General features: G+C 39.5%; 3 protein-coding genes across 3 annotated transcripts in view; 1 reads left to right on the top strand and 2 right to left on the bottom strand.

The window, feature by feature from the left end:
* Positions 1 to 10,721, top strand: part of pygo (pygopus) — a 35,013-nt gene extending 24,292 nt beyond the window's left edge. Inside the window, exons 2-3 of the mRNA XM_067759237.1 lie at positions 4,032 to 7,203; positions 7,278 to 10,721. Of these exons, the coding sequence (XP_067615338.1) occupies positions 4,439 to 7,203; positions 7,278 to 7,398 (2,886 nt within the window). The 5' untranslated portion in view covers positions 4,032 to 4,438 and the 3' untranslated portion in view covers positions 7,399 to 10,721. The remainder of the gene's footprint in view (positions 1 to 4,031; positions 7,204 to 7,277) is intronic.
* LOC137236526 (cell division cycle 5-related protein-like) overlaps positions 1 to 22,889 on the bottom strand; it is a 276,855-nt gene that overhangs the window by 127,789 nt on the left and 126,177 nt on the right. The window lies entirely within an intron of this gene.
* The window catches only part of TTLL6B (Tubulin tyrosine ligase-like 6B), a 98,976-nt gene continuing 86,919 nt past the window's right edge, over positions 10,833 to 22,889 (bottom strand). The window contains exon 9 of the mRNA XM_067759240.1: positions 10,833 to 10,984. Within this exon, the coding sequence (XP_067615341.1) occupies positions 10,982 to 10,984 (3 nt within the window). The 3' untranslated portion in view covers positions 10,833 to 10,981. The remainder of the gene's footprint in view (positions 10,985 to 22,889) is intronic.

Genomic DNA, 22,889 nt, shown 5'->3' with positions numbered 1-22,889 from the left:
TCGGTTGAAGGCACGCCCAGTTTTTATACACAGTCGTCCGTCTGTCCTTCCGCATGGCCGTTAACACGATAACTTGGGCAAAAATCGACATATCTTTACCTGAACTCACTTTATCTTGGTATAAAAAATGAATGAAATCCAACTATGACCACGCCCACTTTTTCGATATCGAAAATTACAACAAATGAAAAAATGCCATAATTCTATACCAAATACGAAAAAAGGGATGAAACATGGTAATTGGATTGGTTTATTGGCGCGAAATATAACTTTAGAAAAAACTTTGTAAAATGGTTGTGACACCTACCATATTAAGTAGAAGAAAATGAAAAAGTTCTGCAGGTCGAAATAAAAAACCCTTGAAATCTTGGCAGGTATTACATATATAAATAAATTAGCGGTATCCAACAGATGATGCTCTCCGTCACCCTGGTCCACATTTTGGTCGATATCTGGAAAACGCCTTCACATATACAACTACCACCACTCCTTTTTAAAACTCTCATTAATACCTTTAATTTGATACCAATATCGTACAAACACATTCTAGAGTCACCCCTGGTCCACCTTTATGGCGATATCTCGAAAAGGCGTCCACCTATAGAACGAAGGGCCACTCCCTTTTAAAAATACTCATTAACACCTTTCATTTGATACCCATATCGTACAAACAAAGTCTAGAGTCACCCCTGGTCCACCTTTATTGCGATACCTCGAAAAGGCGTCCAACTATAGAACTAAGGCCCACTCCCTTTTAAAATACTCATTAACACCTATCGTTTGATACCCATATTGTACAAACGCATTCTAGAGTAACCCCTGGTCCAACTTTATGGCGATATCTCGAAAAGGCGTCAACCTATAGAACTAAGGCCCACTCCCTTTTAAAATTCTCATTACCACCTTTCATTTGATACCCATATCGTACAAACACATTCTAGAGTCACCCCTGGTCCACCTTTATGGCGATATTTCGAAACGGCGTCCACCTATAGAATTAAGGCCCACTCCCTTTTAAAATACTCATTAACACCTTTCGTTTGATACCCATATTGTACAAACGCATTCTAGAGTCACCCCTGGTCCACCTTTATGGCGATATCTCGAAAAGGCGACCACCTATACAACTACCACCACTTCCTTTTAAAACCCTCATTAATACCTTTAATTTGATACCCATATCGTACAAACAAATTCTAGGGTCCCCCCTGGTCCACCTTTATGGCGATATCTCGAAACGGCGTCCACCTATGGAACTAAGGATTACTCCCTTTTAAAATACTCATTAACACCTTTCATTTGATACCCATATTGTACAAACAAATTCTACAGTCAACCCTGATCCACCTTTATGACGATATCCCTAAATGGCGTCCACCTATAGAACTTTGGCCCACTCCCTCATAAAATACTCTTTAATGCCTTTCATTGGATACACATTTCATACAAACACATTCCAGGATTTCCCTCGGTTCATTTTCCTACATGGTTATTTTCATTATTACATGGTTATTTTCCCTTATTTTGTCACCATAGCTCTCAACTGAGTATGTAATGTTCGGTTACACCCGAACTTAACCTTCCTTACTTGTTATATGTATGTACTCAAATTTATTCTGTTTAAATTTTGTCTATTATTAATTTGCTCTATTGTTGTCAATTTCATAAATTCTCGTGTGCCCCTTCCGGGAAACAGCTCCATCATGATTACTCTGTGTGAGGTCTTTTTGAGATACAATAATTCATTTTCCACGTTTTAACTTCTCAGTTTTGAATTTGAAATTGTCAATCGTTTAATTAAAAACTGTTTAAATATTTTAAAATATTGCATATGTTATTTATATCGTACATTATCAGACCAATTCTAAATATTCTCGCGGATTTTTTTATTCCCGCGGAAAAATTCCTCCAATTCTTTTCTCCTAGGGAGAAGAATATTTGGGGAATAGGAATTTCGAATTTTCGAAGTCAGCTATTTTGTCAATTGAAATTTCGTTGCGCATTTGTTATTTTGTTTAAAAAATTTAAAAGTTTAATTATTGTTGCGAATTTGTTTGAAATTAAGAAAGAAGGTATAAACAATGCACATTATTGCATTTCATGTGGTAGGTATTCACTGAAATGAGTAATGAATTGGTGCCACAGCAACATCAACAGAGGAGCATAAGAAGAAGACCGGCGGGATAACACAAATCCGCCGGAGTTGCCTGCATTCATTCTGCAAAGCAATTTTCTGGCGGCCAAGTCGAGTTGAGTTCGCCTTTCGCCATATGCCAAAATCTATTTAAGCCTTTTTAAAAAATCCTTGCGCAATTTCTGGATGGCTGCATCAAATATGCGAAGAGCTCTTCCGTTGCTTATGATATACTTTTCGACTTAAAATAAAGAATATTGTGGTTGTTGTTGTTGTTGTATTAACAGTGAGAATATTGTGGTAGAATGTAAATACATATTTTAGCACAAATTTGTACAAATAAGTGTTCTTTCTTAAAATAACCAATTTCCTTTAACTATTTTGATGCATTCCCTTTAACTAGTGAAAAAACTCCTATGGAATGGCAGAGATATCTCCCTCTCCCTAACATTCATAATACCTACTTTTCTCCCATAACCGGTTTCCGCTTTTTCGAACATTGTTCAGAATAGGAGGAAAGGGAGCAGTGAAAAAACTCACAAGGAATTTTCGTTTAGAATTGGGCTGTATATCTTTAAAGTAAGTGTCTGTATATTTGGTCTGTATGATTGTTTAATTTGTAGACTGATAAATAAATAAATTAAAAATATAAATATACGTATACAAAGATTTCAGCTTGTCTGCATTTGACCATACCGTCAATTTCTTAGCGACAAATTGGGCTCATTTTGTCATACCTGTAGAGAACGGATGCAATGTTCATGAAATAGGTGCTTACATGGTGGAACAACCGAATTCGCTCTTCTATACATTTTTTCAACGCAAATAGTACAATTGCCCTGAACTGCATTATTACTGCTGCTCTGTTTTACTCCATTAATAATATTATTATTTTCGTTTCCTGTAATATTTCGCATAGGTTACTCTGATTTTTCGTTACGTACTTGATGTCTTTTTCATTTAAGAAATGCTGTTTTTACATAGTTGTTTTTTTTTTTTAAACTTAAGCACATACGATATTATATTCTAATTTTAAAACAAAACTTTCTTATTTTTAAATTAAAGTTTCTCAATTTCAAATGTTCTTTTCTCATTTTAAAATGACTGTTCTTATATTCAAATGAATAGTTCCATGACGGAACGATACAAGGTGGCAGCATGGTGACATACCTACAAACATAAATAAAAATTCAATGTATTTTGTTTTTGTAAATTCGATGGACAAATGTCAAAATCGTACTGCGCCGAAAGAGTATGTATCAAATCAAATAAAAAAAGGGTATGATCAGCTGTCCCATGCTGCCACCTTGTATCGTTGCGCCATGAATAGTTCCTATTTTAAAATGAAGGTTTCTTATTTTAAATTGTCTAATCTGATTTTTGATTGAGTTTTTTTTATTTTGACTCGAAATTTTCTGGTTTTTAAATGACGCTTATTTTTCCTATTTTAAGTTGAAAAGTCTGATTTTGAATTGAAATTTTCCCATTTTAAACTGAATTATCTGATTTTTAATTGAAGGTTTCCCATTTTAATCTGAAAATGGTGTATATTCAAATTAATATTTCCTATTTTAAAATGAAGGTTTCTTATTTTAAATTGTCCAATCAGAGTTTTAATTAAGTGTTTCTTATTTTGACTCTAAATTTTCTTATTTTAAACTAAATAATCTAATTTTTATTAACGGTTTGTCATTCTAATCTGAAAATGGTGGAGATTAATAATGTCACAGCGGATATTGTAAATCACATGGAGCGCACCAGAGTTAAAGTTCCGCCATTTTGTCATTATTTCTAACGTAATTCACTTCTTATCATTAAAAAAATAGTTTCCTCCCTCAAACTAAAAACAAAATTTTATACGGCTATTAATTGTTTTCTGTTTTTTATTTTATTTCAGGTTTACTATGAACCGGTGTCCTTACCCAGCAACAAAGGAAATCTATAAGCTGAGTCTTAAAGCTGGTGTGAGCTATTGAAAGATTTGTAACGCAATGCGTTTTTATGAAATATATTATAAAACAAAATTAGCATCGAATTTCGCATTGAATTTCGCTTCGAATTGTGCCATTGCGTCTATAAAAACGGAAAACGAGACTTAAGAAAAACTTGCCACCATAGGTTTATATTGATAATAAATTAATACACTGTGCTGCCGCTAGGAAGAGCAAGCAGCAAGTTTCGTCGCCATCCAAGTTCTTTTAACAAAACAGCGCGCTTTCACAAGAAACGCGCGATATTAACAAATTTCCTTTGCGACGTTGTAACAATAAAACCGCCAACATTCGGAAGAAAAACACTACGAATATGACCCACCATCTCGGTATGGCTCCATATCGTTTGACGGGTCCTGCGGGTGGTTTATGCCCACCTGATTTTAAACCACCGCCTCCAACGGATATTATCTCAGCGCCGAGTAATCCAAAAAAGCGACGAAAAACATCAAATGCCAATTCGGTCGCGGCAGCTGCGGCGGCGGCAGCAGCAGCTTCAGCAGCCGCTAATTCAATGCAATCACAAGCACCACCGACACCTGCAGATTTACTACCACCACCACCAATGGGCGGTTTTGGTGACACGATCGTTGCATCGAATCCATTTGACGATACACCTCCTAGCATGTCGAGTAGCAGCATGTCCAGCATGAATCATATGATGGGTCCGGGTCATTACGGTCCTGGCGTTATGGGTGGACCGCATATGAGTATGGGTGGCCCCCATCATGGTCCACCACCACACATGCATCCGCATATGCATCCACATCATCCCGGCGGCGCACCTCATCCTCATCAACATCACATGGGTGGTCCATCTATGCGTGGAATGAGTCCAATGGGAATGGGTAGCCCTATGGGCGGACCTGGACATCCAATGGGACCCGGCGTTGGATTACCTCCACATATGAATCATAGTCGTGGCGGCGGACCAATGGGTAGTCCTATGGGTGCGATGGCGGCGATGGGCGGTATGAGTCCTATGGGTGGCATGGGTGGCCCGAGTATATCCCCGCATCACATGGGTATGGGTGGATTGTCACCTATGGGTGGTCCTGGGCCTGGGCCTGGCCCTGGGCCTAATGGACCGCGGGCAATGGGATCTCCAATGGGAAACGCATCAGTTGGTGGACCACCTGGAATGTCTCACGGACCTGGCCAGAGCTCGCCTATGAATTCGATGCCGATGGGCTCGCCAATGAGTAGTGCAATGGGTAGTCCTTTGGGCCCACATCCACAGCATCATCAGCAACATCAACATCAACAGCAAGCACAACAGTCTCAATCACAACCTCCGCCGCATATGAATAATGGCCAGATGGGTCCACCACCAATGCATAGTCCGCTTGGAAATGGTCCAACGAATCACAGCCATTTATCGGGTGGACCAGGACCAGGGCCAGGAGGACAGGGACCAACGCAAAACCAGCTAGTCGGTAATATGATGGGAGCTATGGGTGGACCCGGAAGTGGCGTTGGCCAAAATAGTGGATCGCCAGCAGGTGTTGGATCCGCAAACAACATGAGCAATAGCAGTAACAATAGTAATAATAATAATACGAATAATAGCAACAATAACAATCAAAATCATCATCTTTCACCTGCGGCGCGCATGGGAGGAGCGCCGTCTCTAACCAATGGTCCCATGACACCATCATCCTCAGCATCATCAACTGCGACGTCAACGGCGTCGTCAATTTCTGTGCCCAGTTCTTCGCCAGCGCCAGGTGGTATTAATGCAGCCATGTCACCGTTACATACGTTAAGTGGGAATTCTAGTACAGGACCCGGACGTAGTCCGGGTATATTAAATAGCGTAGGATCTAGTGCTGGTCCAGGACCAAGTCCATTACAATCGCCTTCGCTAGGTGCCGGCGGTGGAAATATTGGTGCTAGTCCAATGGGTTGTGGTACAGGCGGCAATACTCCAAATCTGAACTTGGGCCCCGGAAGCGGAAGCAGTAGTAATAGCAATAGTAATAATAATACCGGACCAATGGGCACGAATGTCGGTGGCCCAATGGGAGGTTCAATGCAACCACAGCTGAATGCGAATGTTCCTATGCAGCAACAACAACAACAGCAGCAACAACAACAGCAGCAACAACAACAGCAACAGCATCAACACCAACTACAGCAGCAGCACCAACTGCAGCAACAACTACATCAACAGCAAAAATCTATGTCACATGGCGGCAATACAGGTATGGGACTTGGTGGTCAAATGCATATGAACAACAGCGGAGGTCCGCATAACATGAACCTCATGCCTGGCCAAAGTTCTGGTGGTCAAGGTCCTGGCTCAGGCCAAGGACCGCAAGGAATGTGTGGCAATATGGGTGGAGGACCCAGTCAAATGCTTCCACCCCAACAACCACATCTTGGTCCAACACAACAACAGCTAATCAATCATCCACATCATCATCCAGGTGGTCCAATGCCATCACATTTAATGGGCAGCGGACAAAACGCGCATATGCATGGGCCAGGGCACGGAGGCATGATGCCGCATCATATGGGTGGCCCTGGAGGGCCGAATCATCTACATCCACCACATCACATGATGGGCGTACACGGGGGTGGTTCGCATATGGGACATATGGGCAGTGTACCAGGACCAGGCGGTGGTGGCGGACCTGGCGGCATGAATGGACCACCACATCATCCACATGGACCTCATCCGCATCTACATCCGCATAGCCCGCACCACACAATGGGTGGCCCGAATCCAAATATGTTTGGACCAGGTGGTCCAATGGGCCCCGGCGGCCCAATGGGTGGCCCAGGTGGACCAATGGGACACGGCGGACCTATGGGTGGGCATATGGGCGGCCCTATGGGTCACATGGGTGGACCAGGCGGACCTATGGGTCCACTTGGCGGCGGCGGCGGCATGGGTGGACCAAAACCAATGTCAATTGGCACTGGCAAAATGTATCCTCCCGGTCAACCAATGGTATTTAATCCACAAAATCCGAATGCGCCACCGATCTACCCGTGCGGCATGTGCCACAAAGAAGTCAACGACAACGATGAGGCAGTATTTTGTGAATCTGGTTGTAATTTTTTCTTTCATAGGTGAGTTATTTAGCAATAATAAAAAGCTAAATAGTAAAAACCTAATATAATTATAAATACAATTTTATTGGCAGGACGTGTGTGGGTCTAACGGAAGCGGCCTTCCAAATGCTGAAGGATGAAGTTTATGCAGAGTGGTGCTGTGACAAATGTCTATCGACTAAGCCTATACCAATGGTGAAATTTAAGTGTTGAAATTAATATACAAAGAAACGCTTTACGGCGTTGGCTAAGAACTTAAACCGATAAACAGAAGAACAAGTGAAGGTATTGAGCTGACGTTGGACGTACGATACAAGCATTACTGGTGCACTACTTCTGATCGTCAGTCTAGTTAAATGGTTGTTAGTGGTGCTGAAAACCCCATTGAAGACAGGAGCTACAATTCCACGAGACAGAATAAAACACAAACACCAATAGAAGAAATAAGTTAAGTATATATGCATGTATGTACGAATAAAATGACAGCGAATGTGTGAATAGTTGACAGCGCCTGGTACTCAATGGTCGGCCCATAAAAACACAAATACACACACACGCATGCACTCACATGCAATCACGAAACACACACGCATACACTACTTTGTATAAATAAAACGCAACTAAATAGATTTAAGATTTAAAGTATACAGTTTAATAATAATATAAGAAATTTAAACAAGTCAAAATTAGAAACGCATAAAATTGATTTATCAAAGTATTGAATGGACAAGTGAAGAGCAAATGTAGACTACACAGCTTAATATCATGAAAAAATTTATGTAAACCACGCTCACATGCGTACTAAATTTTGACCATAATAAGGTATAAAAACAAGTCGGCTTAAACTATAAATTATCAAATTAAAAACAGATTCAATTTAAAAAGGCTTAGGCACTATTGCTCGATAAAAGGTATGCAACTTTCAGAATCTACGTCTTTAGTACACAACACGCTTTAAATATAAATTATATTATGTTCACAAAACTTAAGTTTCCTGGCGTAGTAAAAACAATATTCTATTACAACGAGTCGGTCCAACTGCTTAAAACATTATTAAAAGATTTATATATATATATATTTTTTTTTTTTAAATTAAGTAGAGATATGTTATATATTTGATTTAAATTTGTGTTTGGAAACTATAAATTCTTTTTGCTTAATGCTTTTGTAACAGTATATGAATTTTAATGCATTTTAAATATAACACAAAATTAAAAATATTAAATTAAAAAATGTGTTCTGATTTACCCATTTTAACATAGCTAAAGAAATTTTATTTAAATTAATTTAACTAAACAATTTATATTAACTAAATTAAAAAAGAGCTGGTATTCACAGTACGTTTGTAAAATATAGCGTAAAGCCGAAATTTTTCAAAGGCCAAAGTTTATTTTCATCATGTCTTTACAACGCCGTTTTACGTGATATTGCGAATACCATAATCGTTTTAAAAAATTTTAGCTGATAATCTTGGCTATCGAACCGACTAACTATGAAATGGAGCATTCGTTTTGTTTCAAGATTGTGTGCCTCGTAAAAATACCAAACTTTTTACTTACAAATATTGCGTCATTGCTGCGTGTTGCCTAACTCAATAATAATAACAACAACAACAAAAATGCTAATTTACTGCATTAACTATTTGTTTTGCTCTAGAGGATATTTGCTTTCATTTTAAATTATTTCTTTGCCTTAAATTTTGAGTTTATTTTTACTTCCATTCTTTTTTAATTCCTATTCGTTTAATAAAAATTTACACAATTCGAAAATTGAAGATTTACCGCCTTATTCATCATAAAATAAAATAGGTTTATGCAGCTGGAAATTTGTAAAAGAATGTCATCTTAAAAGGCTTTATAAACCTTTTGTATTTCTTATGGATGAGTGGTTAATTCTGAAGTAAAAAAAAACAATCACGCTAAAAATTATAAAAGCAAAAGCAAGAGGCGTAATGAATATTGGCTAGAAAGTAAATATGAAAAGTGTAATACATAACAGCTGTAAATTTCAAGTTGTGTCATTTGCTTACTAAAATATTAACATAGTAATAGGCAGACCTGTAAAAAATAAATAGCAGTTAAAGTACAAGTACCAGTACCTTAGTACTGGAAAAGCTGAAATGCAAGTATAAGCACTACATTATTTCAACTGTTCAAGTGGAAGTACGGTACTTGAAGGTACTTTGTGAGCAAAAGTTTTTGTTTTTTATGAAAATTTATAATGAAAATCTGATACCTTTTGTTAAAAAAAGTTTCTTGAGTACTTCTAAGTACTTTATAATGGCTTAAACAGATACAATACGTCACTTACGTGGCAGACAAGGCACAAACTGACAGCAAAGTTGGATGTGTTATTTTAGTGGCCAGATAGGCTACGTATCCATCGACGCCAATTTTCTACTTTTGACATACTTCAACCATGTCACATATGTTGTTCTTTATTTTTTGCCATTTATAGTACGCGTCTGTGAAAAATTGGTGTTTCTAGTGCGTAAACGAGCTGTCAAATTTTGTATGAAAAATCATTTACACAATTTGTATAAATTTACGCGCACATTTCATTGTGTAAACGCGGTAAACTCAAAGGAATGCAACCTTGCAGACATTACAGTAGGTATTTTCATCAGAAATCTCCAACATCAGCAAGTAAAGGCGTTTTAGTTTTGATTTTTCACTTAATCTTGGCATGTTTTAATTTTTATAACAATCAAAAAAATTTTGTTTGGCAATAATACAGCTGATAAACAATCATGTTTATCAAGAGTATTACTAGGTGCGTTCATATAACAGCGTGTGTAAATGGATATAATTTTACACCTTATAAGTTTATATGCTTTCATGAGTCCCCCTAATATTAATGTCAAACAACGGTATTTATGTCAGTCATTATGCGTCTCACTACGCCACGTACGTGCTGTCAGTGGAAAACGTCGCGCGTCCCGACGGTGCCGGATTGTATTTGCATAAGCCATAAGTATTTGTACTTTGTGTTTACCTATTCAAGTACTTCTGTACTTGTACTTTGTTGGTACTAGTACTCAGTCTTTAACAGGTCTGGTTTTAGTTGCATATGTATATATATAAAAAATGATCATTAATAAATGATAAAACGAAACATATATTATATGTAAAGAATGAACACAAAAGTAGGTAAACAAAAAGGAAGAACGTTAAAATACGCAAACAATGAATAAACAAAGAATATCTATAACTAATAAATTATACAATATTACAAAAACAAAAAAACAAAAAATGGGAAAGCCACGAAAAATATTACATAGTTGTAACATACAAACCATTGTATAATCAAGTACACAAAAAAAGCAAACAAAAACTCAAAAATTATATGGACTTCTTTTTAAATGTTAAAGCAAATAATACTAACTAAATATATAAATATATAAAAAGTTTACAAAGTACAGCATAAATGAAGTGAAATTAATATTAAAGCAGTGAATCATAATATAGAAGTATTAAAGTATAAGTTATTTATAAATAAAGGCAAAAAACAATTCAATAAAAAAATTATAAAAATTACAGTCTTATCACCCTTGTTGTTTTAATGAGGTTTGTAAATTTACTAGAATTTGATGTAATTTCAAATGACTAAAACGTGCCCTAGTTTTAAGAGAGATCGCTAAGAATGCGGCAAGAAAACTTCATTCCAAGGCAGTTGGGTTTATGCACCGGAATGACTCGTGTTTAGCTCAGCAGGGCTGTTATTTTAGTATCTCTGTTTATTGAGTAACGTTCCATTACCATGATTGGATGTACGGGCCGAATGAGGCGAAGTATTGTTACTACAACAACAAAAACAACCAGAAAAAAAATGTTTCAGAATGGAAACGAGAAGGTGGATTCGGTTGCTAATCGCTACAAGTCTTCTCATCATGATACAAAAAATGGAGGTAGTTCCATTTACGCCCCGATTCTAGTGTGGTAACAACATTCTTTACCCCGGTAACGAAATAATGCGGAAACTTTTACACCCTTTTGGTATTCTATCCGCGAAAGTAGCCGGATAATTTTTTACCCACAAAAGTAGGTGGTTACATCGAAATAACCAAACAACAGCTGTTGTTTAGAAAAAGGCAAAACTGAAAAATAAAGAATTGTAAGCGCAAATAAGTAAAGATAATAGTAAAATAGGTTTGCCTCTTGCTATATATTATATATTTGTTTACATTATGTAATTTCACAGAATAAATTACAATATAACTATGTAAAATCTTATGCATGTATGTACATATATACCAGGCATGCTTAACGAACGAAACGATATCATTTCGTTACGATAATCAACGCTAATAAACGAAACGAAGTCACTTCGTTTCGTTTATTAACGTTAAGAACGTCTAATTAACGTTAATTTCACGATCTTAACGTTAATAAACGAAACGAAGTGACTTCGTTTCGTTTATTAGCGTTGATTATCGTAACGAAATGATATCGTTTCGTTCGTTAAGCATGCCTGATATATACACATCGTTTCGTTTATTTGTTAACCTCGTATCTACGAGTGACACATTTTCGGAAAAGCCATGGCGGAACCATACAAGGTGGCTGCATGGTGACATACCTACAAACATAAATAAAAATTCTATGTACTTTGTTTTTGTAAATTCGATGGACGAATGTCAAAATCGAACTGCGCCGCAAGTTGATGTATCAAATCAAATAAAAAAGTTTATATTCAGCTGTCGCATGCTGCCACTTTGTATCGTTCCGCCATGGATAAAGCGAAGAAAACCAACTTTTAAATTTCACCACAGACGTTGGTGAGTTTTTCGATGATGACAGCATTACCACTTTGGCCAGAATCGCGAATAAAAGAACTGGAAACGATTTTCGGTTACATAATGTTCTGGGGACTATTTTACCGGTAACACTCAGAATCGGCCCGTTAGTGTGACGTTAGCCACTTGACTTTTGCGGGGACAGTGACAATTTCACAAAAAACAAGCTACCAGATTGAAAACTTACGAATTTTTCTAATTTTGATGGATTTTATATTAACCGATACGACTAAATTACTTTTATAGTTATTAAAAAAAAAAAAAAAAAAATTAGCCGCATGCGCTGAAAATATTTTAATACGAAATATCAGCCCAGAAAAGAAAGGTTTTAATAAGTTTTTCGAGCTCCCGAAAATTGCTTTGGTGGAAGAAACGTCGTTTGAAGTATACAAAGCAAGGGAATATAGCCTTCTTAAGTGTTCGTACGTTTGCTCAGAGCACGTTGACACAACCTACAAGTTAGTCAATTAATTGCCCAAATGTGGTCTTTATAAGCTGACACGGCAATTTCTAAAGAGTTTAGCATACTTAAACGCAATTTTTATGAAATTGAATTATGATAAATTGGCGACAAGTCCACATTATTTATTTATTGTATAATTCAAGAGTAGCTCTCGAGGAGGGAATTGTTACAGTTAAACTGTAATGGACTAACTGGGAAGATTACGGAGATAGTCGATTTCATGAAGCGACACAACATCCGCATTGCTGCGATTCAAGAGACTAAACTCACAGCAAGATCTGCATTGCAGACCTGCTCTGGGTATAATGTCCACAGGAAAGACCGCGAGAGCGGAAATGGAGGCGACCTCGCGTTTATCATACACCACTCTGTGCAATATTATATATTTGATCCTGGCATCGACCGCAGGGACAATGTCTTAGAACGTCAAGGCCTATCTGTCCGGTCAGGCGATGCAAACCTAGAAATCATCAACATCTACATCCCCCCAGCCACCTGTTGCCCCAGTGGATACCGCCCTAATATCAGAGCCTTACTCACTGGCAACAATCGCATTATCTTAGGCGATTTCAATGCCCAAGTAGGGGTGAGATGTTGGCGGATCAAATAGAAGAAACGACATTCTGCACAATAAACGGAGACGCCCCTACACGTATGGTAGGAAGCTGTCACAGTTCGCCAGATATCTCAATCGTGAGCGCAGAACTCGTAAACTGCGTCAACTGGCAGCCGATGGTAACATTGGCATCCGACCACCTGCCTATACTTATTTCGCTCGAGCGTACCGCCGACTTCATCGTCACCGAAAAACGCACTTTCATAAACTTCAAAAAAGGAAAGTGGGAAGAATATAAATCTTTTACAGACAACCTCTTTTCTGCCCTCCCTATCCCGACTGATACCCGCCAAGGGGAGCGTGCCTTCCGTAAGTTCATTGAATCCGCCTCGGCACGTTTCATTCCCGCCGGGAGAATTCCCGAAATCCGGCCCCACTTCCTGGCGGAGGCCGCAAACTTAGCGAGAGAACGTGAGCTTATAAGACAGCTTGATCCAGGCGACCCCCAAATAAGAGATATAAACCAACGCATTAGATTGCTTGTGGACGAACGCAAGCGGGCGAAATGGGAGGAGCACCTAAGAGGTTGTAACCTCTCTACCGGTGTGGGTAAACTTTGGTCCACCGTAAAGTCCCTATCGAATCCGACTAAGCACAAAGACAAAGTTTCCATCGCCTTTGGCGACAAAGTGCTGTCGGATGCGAAAAAATGCACGAGCGCTTTCTGCCGACAATATATAATGCATTCTACGGTCGACAAAGATATACGGAGGGCCAATAGACACGCACATAAACACAAATTCAGCGCGTTACCACTCACCATCACCGCTACAGAGGTTGAGGATGCCATTGGTCGCGCTAAACCATCCAAAGCAGTGGGCCCAGATGGCATAGCCATGCCGATGCTTAGAAGCCTAGGGAAAGAGGGTTTCAAATATTAAGCGCATGTCTTCACCCTGTCTCTCACCTTTGTCATACACGAGAAATGGAAAATGGCCAAGGTGGTCCCGCTACTAAAGCCTGGGAAACCAACTAACATAGGTGAGTCATATCGTCCGATATCTCTCCTATCGCCAGTAGCAAAGACGCTTGAAGCCATTTTGCTCCCATATTTCCAAGCAAATTTGCAGCTAGCCTCTCATCAGCATGGCTTCAGAAAACTCCATAGCACTACCACCGCGCTAAATGCCATTAGCACCCAGATAAATTGCGGTTTAAATCAATACCCCCACCATAGAACAGTACTCGTAGCGCTAGACCTACCAAAAGCTTTTGATACGGTCAACCATGGCTCGTTACTGCAAGACCTAGAAGGGTCTACCCTTCCCCCATGTCTTAAAAGGTGGACCGCAAATTATCTGGGTGGTCGGCAGGCAACGGTGCAATTTAGAAACGAAACATCAAAACCAAGGAGAATTAAACAAGGGGTGCCACAGGGTGGTGTCCTATCCCCTATTGTTTAATTTCGACATATCTAAGCTACCTTCACCAGCGGAAGCAGTCACAATCGTTTCCTACGCCGATGACTGCACAATAATGGCCACAGGCCCAGGCCCAAAGATCGATGAGCTATGCAATAAAGTAAACGGCTACCTCCCTGATCTCTCCAGTTTTTTTGCCTCGCGAAACTTGGCATTATCACCGACTAAATCTTCCGCGACCTTATTTACAACATGGACGTCCCAAATGTCGACCATTTTGAACATCCACGTCGATGGCACTACGCTACCGACTGTCCTACACCCCAAAATCTTGGGTGTGACGTTTGATCAGGATCTACATTTTGGTGAGCACGCAGCCGCAATTGTTCCGAGAATTCAGAGCCGTAACAAAATTATCAAATCCCTCGCTGGCAGTACCTGGGGAAAAGATAAAGAAACGCTCATGACTACATACAAAGCAATTAGCCAGCCGATTACGTGCTACGCGTCACCCATATGGTCGCCAAGCCTAAAAATTACCCACTGGAAGAAGCTACAGGCCTGCCAAAATACTGCTCTCAGAATTGCCACGGGCTGTCTTCTTATGTCCCCAGAACACCATCTGCATAATGAGGCGAGAATACTCCCCATCAGGGAGAGAAATGAGGTGCTGACCAAACGGTTCCTGTTGAATACCCAGAAACCTGAGCATCCCAACAGACATCTGATTGATGAACCAGCACCGCCTAGGGGCTTAAGGAGTCATCTCCGTAAGCATTTTGAGGAAATACGGCACCTGAGAACCCAGCCGTAAGAAGCGAAAAAACACAAGCAGGTCCTTGGTGAAATCCATAAACAGGCGTCGGACCTTTATGCCGGGAATTTCCCGGTGAATCCAGTACTCAAAGAAAAGTATCCAAAACTCGCGGAAGAGGAACGCATACTCCCCAGGGAAACGCGTGTCACTCTTGCTCAACTTCGTTCTGCATACTGTAACAGGTTAAACTCTTACCTATCCAGAATCAACCCCGACATACAAAATGTATGCCCCGCTTGCAATGTGTCCCCACATGACACCAACCATCTCTTTAATTGTAATGTGGAACCAACGCCTCTAACACCCCTTTCATTATGGTCCACCCCTGTTGAAACAGCAAGTTTCCTTGGACTCCCTTTAGAGGATATTGATGACAATTTGTGATCGGTCGCGGCTGTTAGGTGGGGCGTAGCACTGCTACAACAACAACAACATACTATATTTTTTATACCATGGTATAAATATTACAAGGTAAAACCGGTGAGAGCCGAAATGACTGTTAAAAAAATTTTAAATTCTCACTGCTCTCACATTTTAATTTTTTTATTTTGGTTTCGTTTTCATAACAGAAATATAACAAACTGTAATATATTTGGTAATTCTATACGACAGCATGACACTCTTAGTACACGTCCAAAAACATCAAGAGGGGTATAAAAATACGCGTTTTGGATCCAGGATCGTGGAAGCGAAAGCGGAGGTAGACAATTTTGGGTCTGTCAAGGACATTTGCAAAAGAAATTTTGAAAATTTTCATGTCGTTGTTGTATTTTTGATGATTTTGTTGTACCCACAAAAAATTGTGAACATAAGTGTTTTGCGCGGATATAGTTTTGGTCTCCAAACCGGTGTTGGACCCACCCAAGGTAATTTTTTATAAGCGCGGTCAAAGGCCGCCAATGCAGAAAGGTGTCCGCGCAAAAATACTATGGATTCCACCCTCGGTTTCGGAGCATTCCGGGGTCATTTTTCGGGTTTTCGTTAATATCTTTTGAACGATCTAAAATTTTTATTTTCCGCCTTCGGATTATTGTTTTCGAGGTCAATACGAGTCTTTTTACACCTCTCTCGGTATTTTTGAACGCGTATTACCAGTACCATGCTGTCATATAGAATTACCGTATATTTTTGCAGTCTAACATTAATATTATGATATTTTATCCAAAACCAAATTTTTTATTGGTGGAAATAACTTTTTTTTGTGGGAAAGAAATCTCAACGGTCAACCGCATTCCAGAATTTTCAATTCAGAATTGTATTGTGGTTTCCCGCAAAAAGAAGCATCAGGCCACGATCCTCTTCTGCGGAATTTTCTTCAACAAATTGTTGTGCTAAGGTGTACGTACCTACTAATAATAGTGACATATATCTGAGGAGATTAAGGTCTAGCTTTCCATCCAATTTGAAGGCTACGTATCGTGTATTCATTTTCTACAAACCGGCTCATCTAAATACATGTTATATGCCGAGCCAAAACTTTATCTGCTAAGGCGGACGAACTTTTGGTGCCAAGGTAATGCCGAGGGACAATCGATACCATTTATACAAATTTTCTTAAATATTTTTGATGGATATGCCAACACACTAGCTCTAGACAACGGCCGTTCAGCCGGTAAATTCAGCCTCCACGAACTATCATACTCCAACTGAATGATGATGTTTAGCTAAGCTGCGAAGAGCTACAGCGCTTTTGCTGGCGTGGGCAAGTTATGGGAAGATGTCCACTGAGTTCGGAGAAGCAGGTGGGGGAAGACTTTGATCTCTCTTGGTGCCCCCTGTTGGCGAAACAAGGTTTGCTGGAGTGACTTGTTACGCAACGACCAGCATCTCCTAAACGGTTAAGCGCCAATTAACGAATTTATCTTCCAACCGCGAGGAACATTTGAGACTGCTGATCTCTTATGAAGTGAAGTGTCAGCATATTTAAGGGTTGAAGACGTATCAACCAAGTGAAGAAGGATGAATGAAAAATCAATAGGGGTGGTCTCCAGCATTCACTTCTTAATTAGAAGAGGTTAAGAAGTAAGGTCTTTTCTTTTGTCCCTTTGCAAAAATATGACGTGTTGAGGAATCCACTATATTGGCAACTAATTTTTTTGCCATATACATAAAAACGGATTTCAAAACTTCGAAATATTTTTTAACTTATTTCATAAGCATTTTATTTTTTTGGCATTAAAAAAAGTGAAAAATGTCATACCAACAATGTTTTGTGTGTTTTCTTTGGTTTGGCATTTCCACAAAGTTTAAGAGAGTGATTTAAAAATTTTTTTAAAAATCAAGAAACCATCATGGCCGCCAAGAAGATTAAATGGTTTAACCTGGTAATATTTATACCATGCTCCAAACTGCTCAACCACATGAATATTTAGGACTTGTCACATGTGGTTGAGTAAAAATCTAGATGGCAAGGAATTTCACAGCATTTGTGTACAAATAAAACACGTTCTTTTTTAATAAATTCAAAGAAAATAAAACATTTTCAACTAATAAACAAAGCCAGCTTACGGGAAGTGTTAAATATACATATATGTGTAGGGTTAAATACCTACGTAGTTACTTCACCACACTTGCAACTACGAAGAAATAACATTTCGTCCCGATCAGAAAAATTTCCTGATCTAAACGCCGCCAGCCTTTCCAGATAAAGCACTTTCATTTTGGTTCGTGGTTTGTGTGCGACTAGCTACATCGTTGATTCGTTTTACAACTTTGTATGGGCCATCCCAATTACACTGCAATTTCGGGACAAACCTTTTTTTCGTTGTGGGTTTTATAACAGCACCAAATCTCCTTCCTGAAAACCTTCCGATTTAATTGCTTTATCGTATCTGGCTTTCATCTTGTCACTCATAATCTTTGTTCGTTGCCTTACAAGATCGTGTATTTCTCTCATCTCTTCTTCCAAGACGCCAGTGGATTTCTCGACATTTCTCTCCGCATCGGCATCTACCCCAAACTTCAAATCAGTTGGCAGTCGAAGGTCATTGCCAAAAATTACCTTTGCGGGAGTTAGGCCCATTGTCTCATGCACTGCCGATCGGTAAGCCATCAAGAATAATGATATGTGTGTATCCCACTCTTTATGGAACTTGTCTACTACTTTCTTTAAGTGCTCGTCCAAGGTTCTATTAAATCGTTCCACCATACCATCGGACTGAGGATGCAATGCAGTTTTTCGATTGCCCAATTTCTTACACATCCCTTGGAACACAGCTGATTCTAAATTCCTGCCTTGGTCAGAATGTAACTCCATTGGTACACCATACCTTGCAACCCAATCGTTTGTAACCACTTCTGCTACTGTTTCCGCTTCTTGGTTTCGAATTTGGTATACCTCTGGCCATTTACTGAAATAATCCATAACCACCAGTACGTATTTGTTTCCGCGGTTGCTACTAGGAAATGGACCTGCGACATCCATGGCGATCCTTACAATTGGTGCACCTGAAATATACTGCTTCATCTGGCTATGACTTCGTGTTTTGGGCCCTTTCGCTCTGCTACAAACCTCGCAGTTGGCAATCCACTCGGTGACCGACTGACGGCAACCAATCCAAAATAATCTGCTTAATTTTTTCGAGCGTTTTCGTGATTTCAAGATGACCTCCGCTTGGACCATTATGCAGCTCGCTGAGCACGTCAGGAATCCTCTTTCTGGGAACAACTATCCGTTTTTTCTTGCATTGACCATCCTCACTCTCCCAAACTCGACGCAAGCAACCGGATACCAATTCTAAACTGTTCCACTGTGCCCAATATGACTTTGCAATGGGACTCTCTGCTGACATCTCCTCTCTTTTTGGTCTTTCGTTTCGTTCGAGCCCTTGCATAACATGTCACAGATCTTTATCTTCTTGTTGACTAAATCTGATCGAACGATGAAATGAGATGCACCCGTATCCATAGCCAGTAAACGTTCCTTTCCATCCACATGTCCTCCGACAGTAAGATTGCTTGACCTTCTTCCAATTTGCCAGATAGAGATTATGGGGCATTCAATTGCGGAAGCCAGCTGTCGCCCCTTGCGGCTGACTCGCTTTAGTTTAACGATTGAGTAGATTTGGAGATTTGCTTATCTCCTTCAGCTCTTCGGTTACGGCCACCCACATTGTTGGAACTGTTAGGGTTGGTATTGCAATAACGTGCAATGTGCCCTGGCTTTCCACACTTGAAGCATTTGACAGCACAATCGTTTTTCTGCTGCGTTCCTTTTAATGCTTCGAAAATTGTGTCTACCCAGTCTGGCCTTTCCACTTCCACGCGATGAGCTTTGTATGCGGGCTTACTCAAAAGTGACGCTGTTTCCTGAGTCAGTGCATGGGATACCGTTTCAGCAAATGTTAGCTTTGGATTTGCGTATGTCGCTTCGTTTCACGTCCCGTATGCCATTTATAAAACTCTGGATTTTTACCCTCTCGGTGTATTCCACGGGTGCGTCCGCATTTGCCAAATGAGCCAACCTTTCAACATCCGAAGCAAACTCTTGCAAAGTCTCATTAGCTTTTTGGTAGCGGTTTTGCAACTCTTTTGGTATATCTGTTTCCTGTGTCCGCTTCCGTATCGCCTCTCTAGACCGCTCATCTTCAATAAAGAATACGCCTAAAAGTATTCGTCAATATATTTTTAAATTTTTCACCATCGTGAAAATTTTTGAAAATTGAAAAATCAGTATTGAAAATTAAAATATTGATAAAACATTTTAAAATAACAAAGTCCAAAGTATCTAAAATACAAAGTTAAATAAAAATAATAAGAACCCTAAACCTGAAAAGGAACAGAACCATCAAAACATGGAGTTTTAACCTTCGTATTACTCGCTGAAGTAGCCGGGTGATTAAGTTGCAACTCCTGGATACGTCCTCTTAAAGCATCCACCTTGGCCTGATTTTTTCCTCAAACTGCATTATTTTCTCGTCCATACGCGCTTCGAGTTTTGATGATATACGCGTCTCTTGTGCTTCGAGTTGTACTGTTATGCGTGTCTGTTGTTCTTGCGGTTGTTTTCCGTCTTGGTTGTTATATGAGTCTCCTGCGATTCCAGCTGAGATGTTATATATGTCTTCTGTTCTTCGAGTTGAGATGACATTTGCGACGACATTACTGAAATGCGTGCCTCCTGTGCTTCCATCTTTGATGTTACTGTCGATGTCTGTGCAGATATTGCAGCCAAGTCTGTGCTCGCAACTGTCTGCGATGCTTCCTTTTTTCTTCCATTTTTGTTATTGCCTCGTCCCCATCAAGATGAAAGACATCTCGCCCAGATTAATTCCTTCCGACTCCATAACCTCTCGTAGCCGTGCTTGAAGTTCGATCTTATTGCCGGTTGTATTCAATCCCCGGTTCTCCAACGCCTTTTTCAGTTGCTGTATCCTCAATTCACTCAACTTTTCCATGTCCAAGTCGTATTCGAAATCTTCGGAATTTATTCAACAATTTCTCTTCTTACACCAATTTTAACGAATTTAGGGAAATTCCGCTTATTCCAAACTTTCTGGTAACGTTCAAATCGCTAAACTGTTGAATAAATAACTCCAAAATGGTCTTTATTAGACTACTTCACAATAACCCTTATACTTCACAACCAATAGCGTGCTTAAATCAAAACTGATTAATGATTCATCAGCTTGCGCTGCTTTTTTACTCACAGTTTTCCCGTTCATCCATTTCTCCTAAGGTCAGTCATTTCGCGAAATTTTATTCCAGAACAATTGTGGCCCTTGCTTAGTTATTAGCTATATACATGTATACCTATTTGTAGTTTATGTTTCTCTTATAGCGTGAGTACTACTTCGGCTGCTGATTACATGTGTTTGCGAGTATCTCTTCGTTGCCTTGTATGTACATATGTATGTAAATGATGATTGATTTGTTTACGTACATACGAGTGGCTGCTTAGTATCAGCTTTGTGATCAATATATTGTGACGGATATTAGCATCACTAACCTGATACTAGCATCCCTAATCCGCAACGAATTTAGGAAACTCCGCTTATTTTACACCTACTAACGTTCGTACCGCTAAACTGTTGAATAAAACTCTCCAATATTCTGCATGACAAAATGGTCTTTATTAGACTACTTTGAAAGTATTTCACAATTAAACTTCACTTCGCAACTGATAGCGTGTTCAAAACAAACTGACTGATTGCTGCTTACTCAGCTTTCGCTCCTTTTATACTCTCTGCTGTCTCGTTCGCATACTTCTAGGCGTTTCTTCTTCTAGAATTTACTACTTAGTTACCAGCTATTAACTTACTAGCTATAAACTACAGATGTACGTTTATAGCCTCTCGCATAGCCATATGCGCGTGTATATGTGAGTAATACTTCCACCGATGATTGCATACTTTTGTATCTCAGATATGCATGTGAATTTGTAGTTTATCCTCTCGCATAGCCATATGCGCGTGTATATGTGAGTGATAGATAGATATCTATCTATCTATCTATATGTGAGTGATACTTCCACCTGATGATTGCATACTTTTGTGAGTATATCTCCGCTGCCTTTATGTACATATGTGTATACATAATGATTGATTTGTTTATGTACAGACAAGTGACTGCTTAGTATCGGCTTAGAGATGATAGTATCCCTTAGTGTTTCCATTATTCGTCACAATATATTGTAACGAATTTAGTGCAATTCCTCTTATTTGCAACCTTCCACTAACGTTCGAATCACTAAACTGTTGAATAAATAGCTCCACTATTCAACAACGCAAAATGGCCTTTATTAAAGTACTTCACAATAACACTTCTACTGCTCAACAGATAGCGTGCTTAAATCAAACTGAATCGTCGTGCCTCAGCTGCTGCTTTTATACTCTTTGGTTTCTTCGTTGACATATTTCTAGGATTTTCTATTTCTAGAATTTGATATTTGTTTACCAGCTATAAATTTCTCAGCTATAACTACAGATGCACGATTTTTATAGCTTCTCGCATAGCCCATGCGCGTGTATATGTGAGTGATACTTCCACAGACGATTGCCTACTTTTGGGAGTATCTCAGATAAGATATATGCATGTGTTTGTGCGTCTCTCTCCGCTGCGTGTACGTACATATGTGTAGACATAATGATTGATTCGTTTATGTAGATACAAGTGACTGCCTGCTTTTGTTGTTGTTGCTTCATTTACTTAGCATCAGACTAGTGATGTGAGTATCACTTAGTGTCACAAATATTCGTCACACTGCCCTCCACCTAACTCTGGTCGTCCGATCAGACAAATATCTCGATCTAACCGCTGCTAGCCTCTCCAAATGTACTACCGTTCTATTTCGTGGTTTCCCAATTGTTTGTATGCGGTAGATGACATCACTGATCCTCTTCAAAACTCTTCACGGGCCTTCCCAACTGCACCAAAATTTGGATGGAACACCTTTCCGCCGGCGAGGGTTGTATAGCAGTACCAAATCTCCCTCCAAGAAACCTTCCGAATTATAGTTCTTTACGTACCTGTGTTTCATCCTACTACTCATTACCCTGGGCCGTTCCCTCACACTCTGTTCCTTGGCCAATGAACTACTTCGCAGAGCTTGCGCTTGACGGATTGGCTTCGCATAATCAGTATCGTTCCCACGTTTCACAACAGTAGTGCGCCCTGGCTTGAAACTACCCTCGCATTTCTTCTGGGAAATTCTT

Source organism: Eurosta solidaginis, chromosome 1 (genome assembly GCF_040869045.1).
Source record: "Eurosta solidaginis isolate ZX-2024a chromosome 1, ASM4086904v1, whole genome shotgun sequence".
Taxonomy (NCBI): Eukaryota; Metazoa; Arthropoda; class Insecta; order Diptera; family Tephritidae; genus Eurosta; species Eurosta solidaginis.
This window is presented reverse-complemented; position numbering and strand designations above follow the sequence as displayed.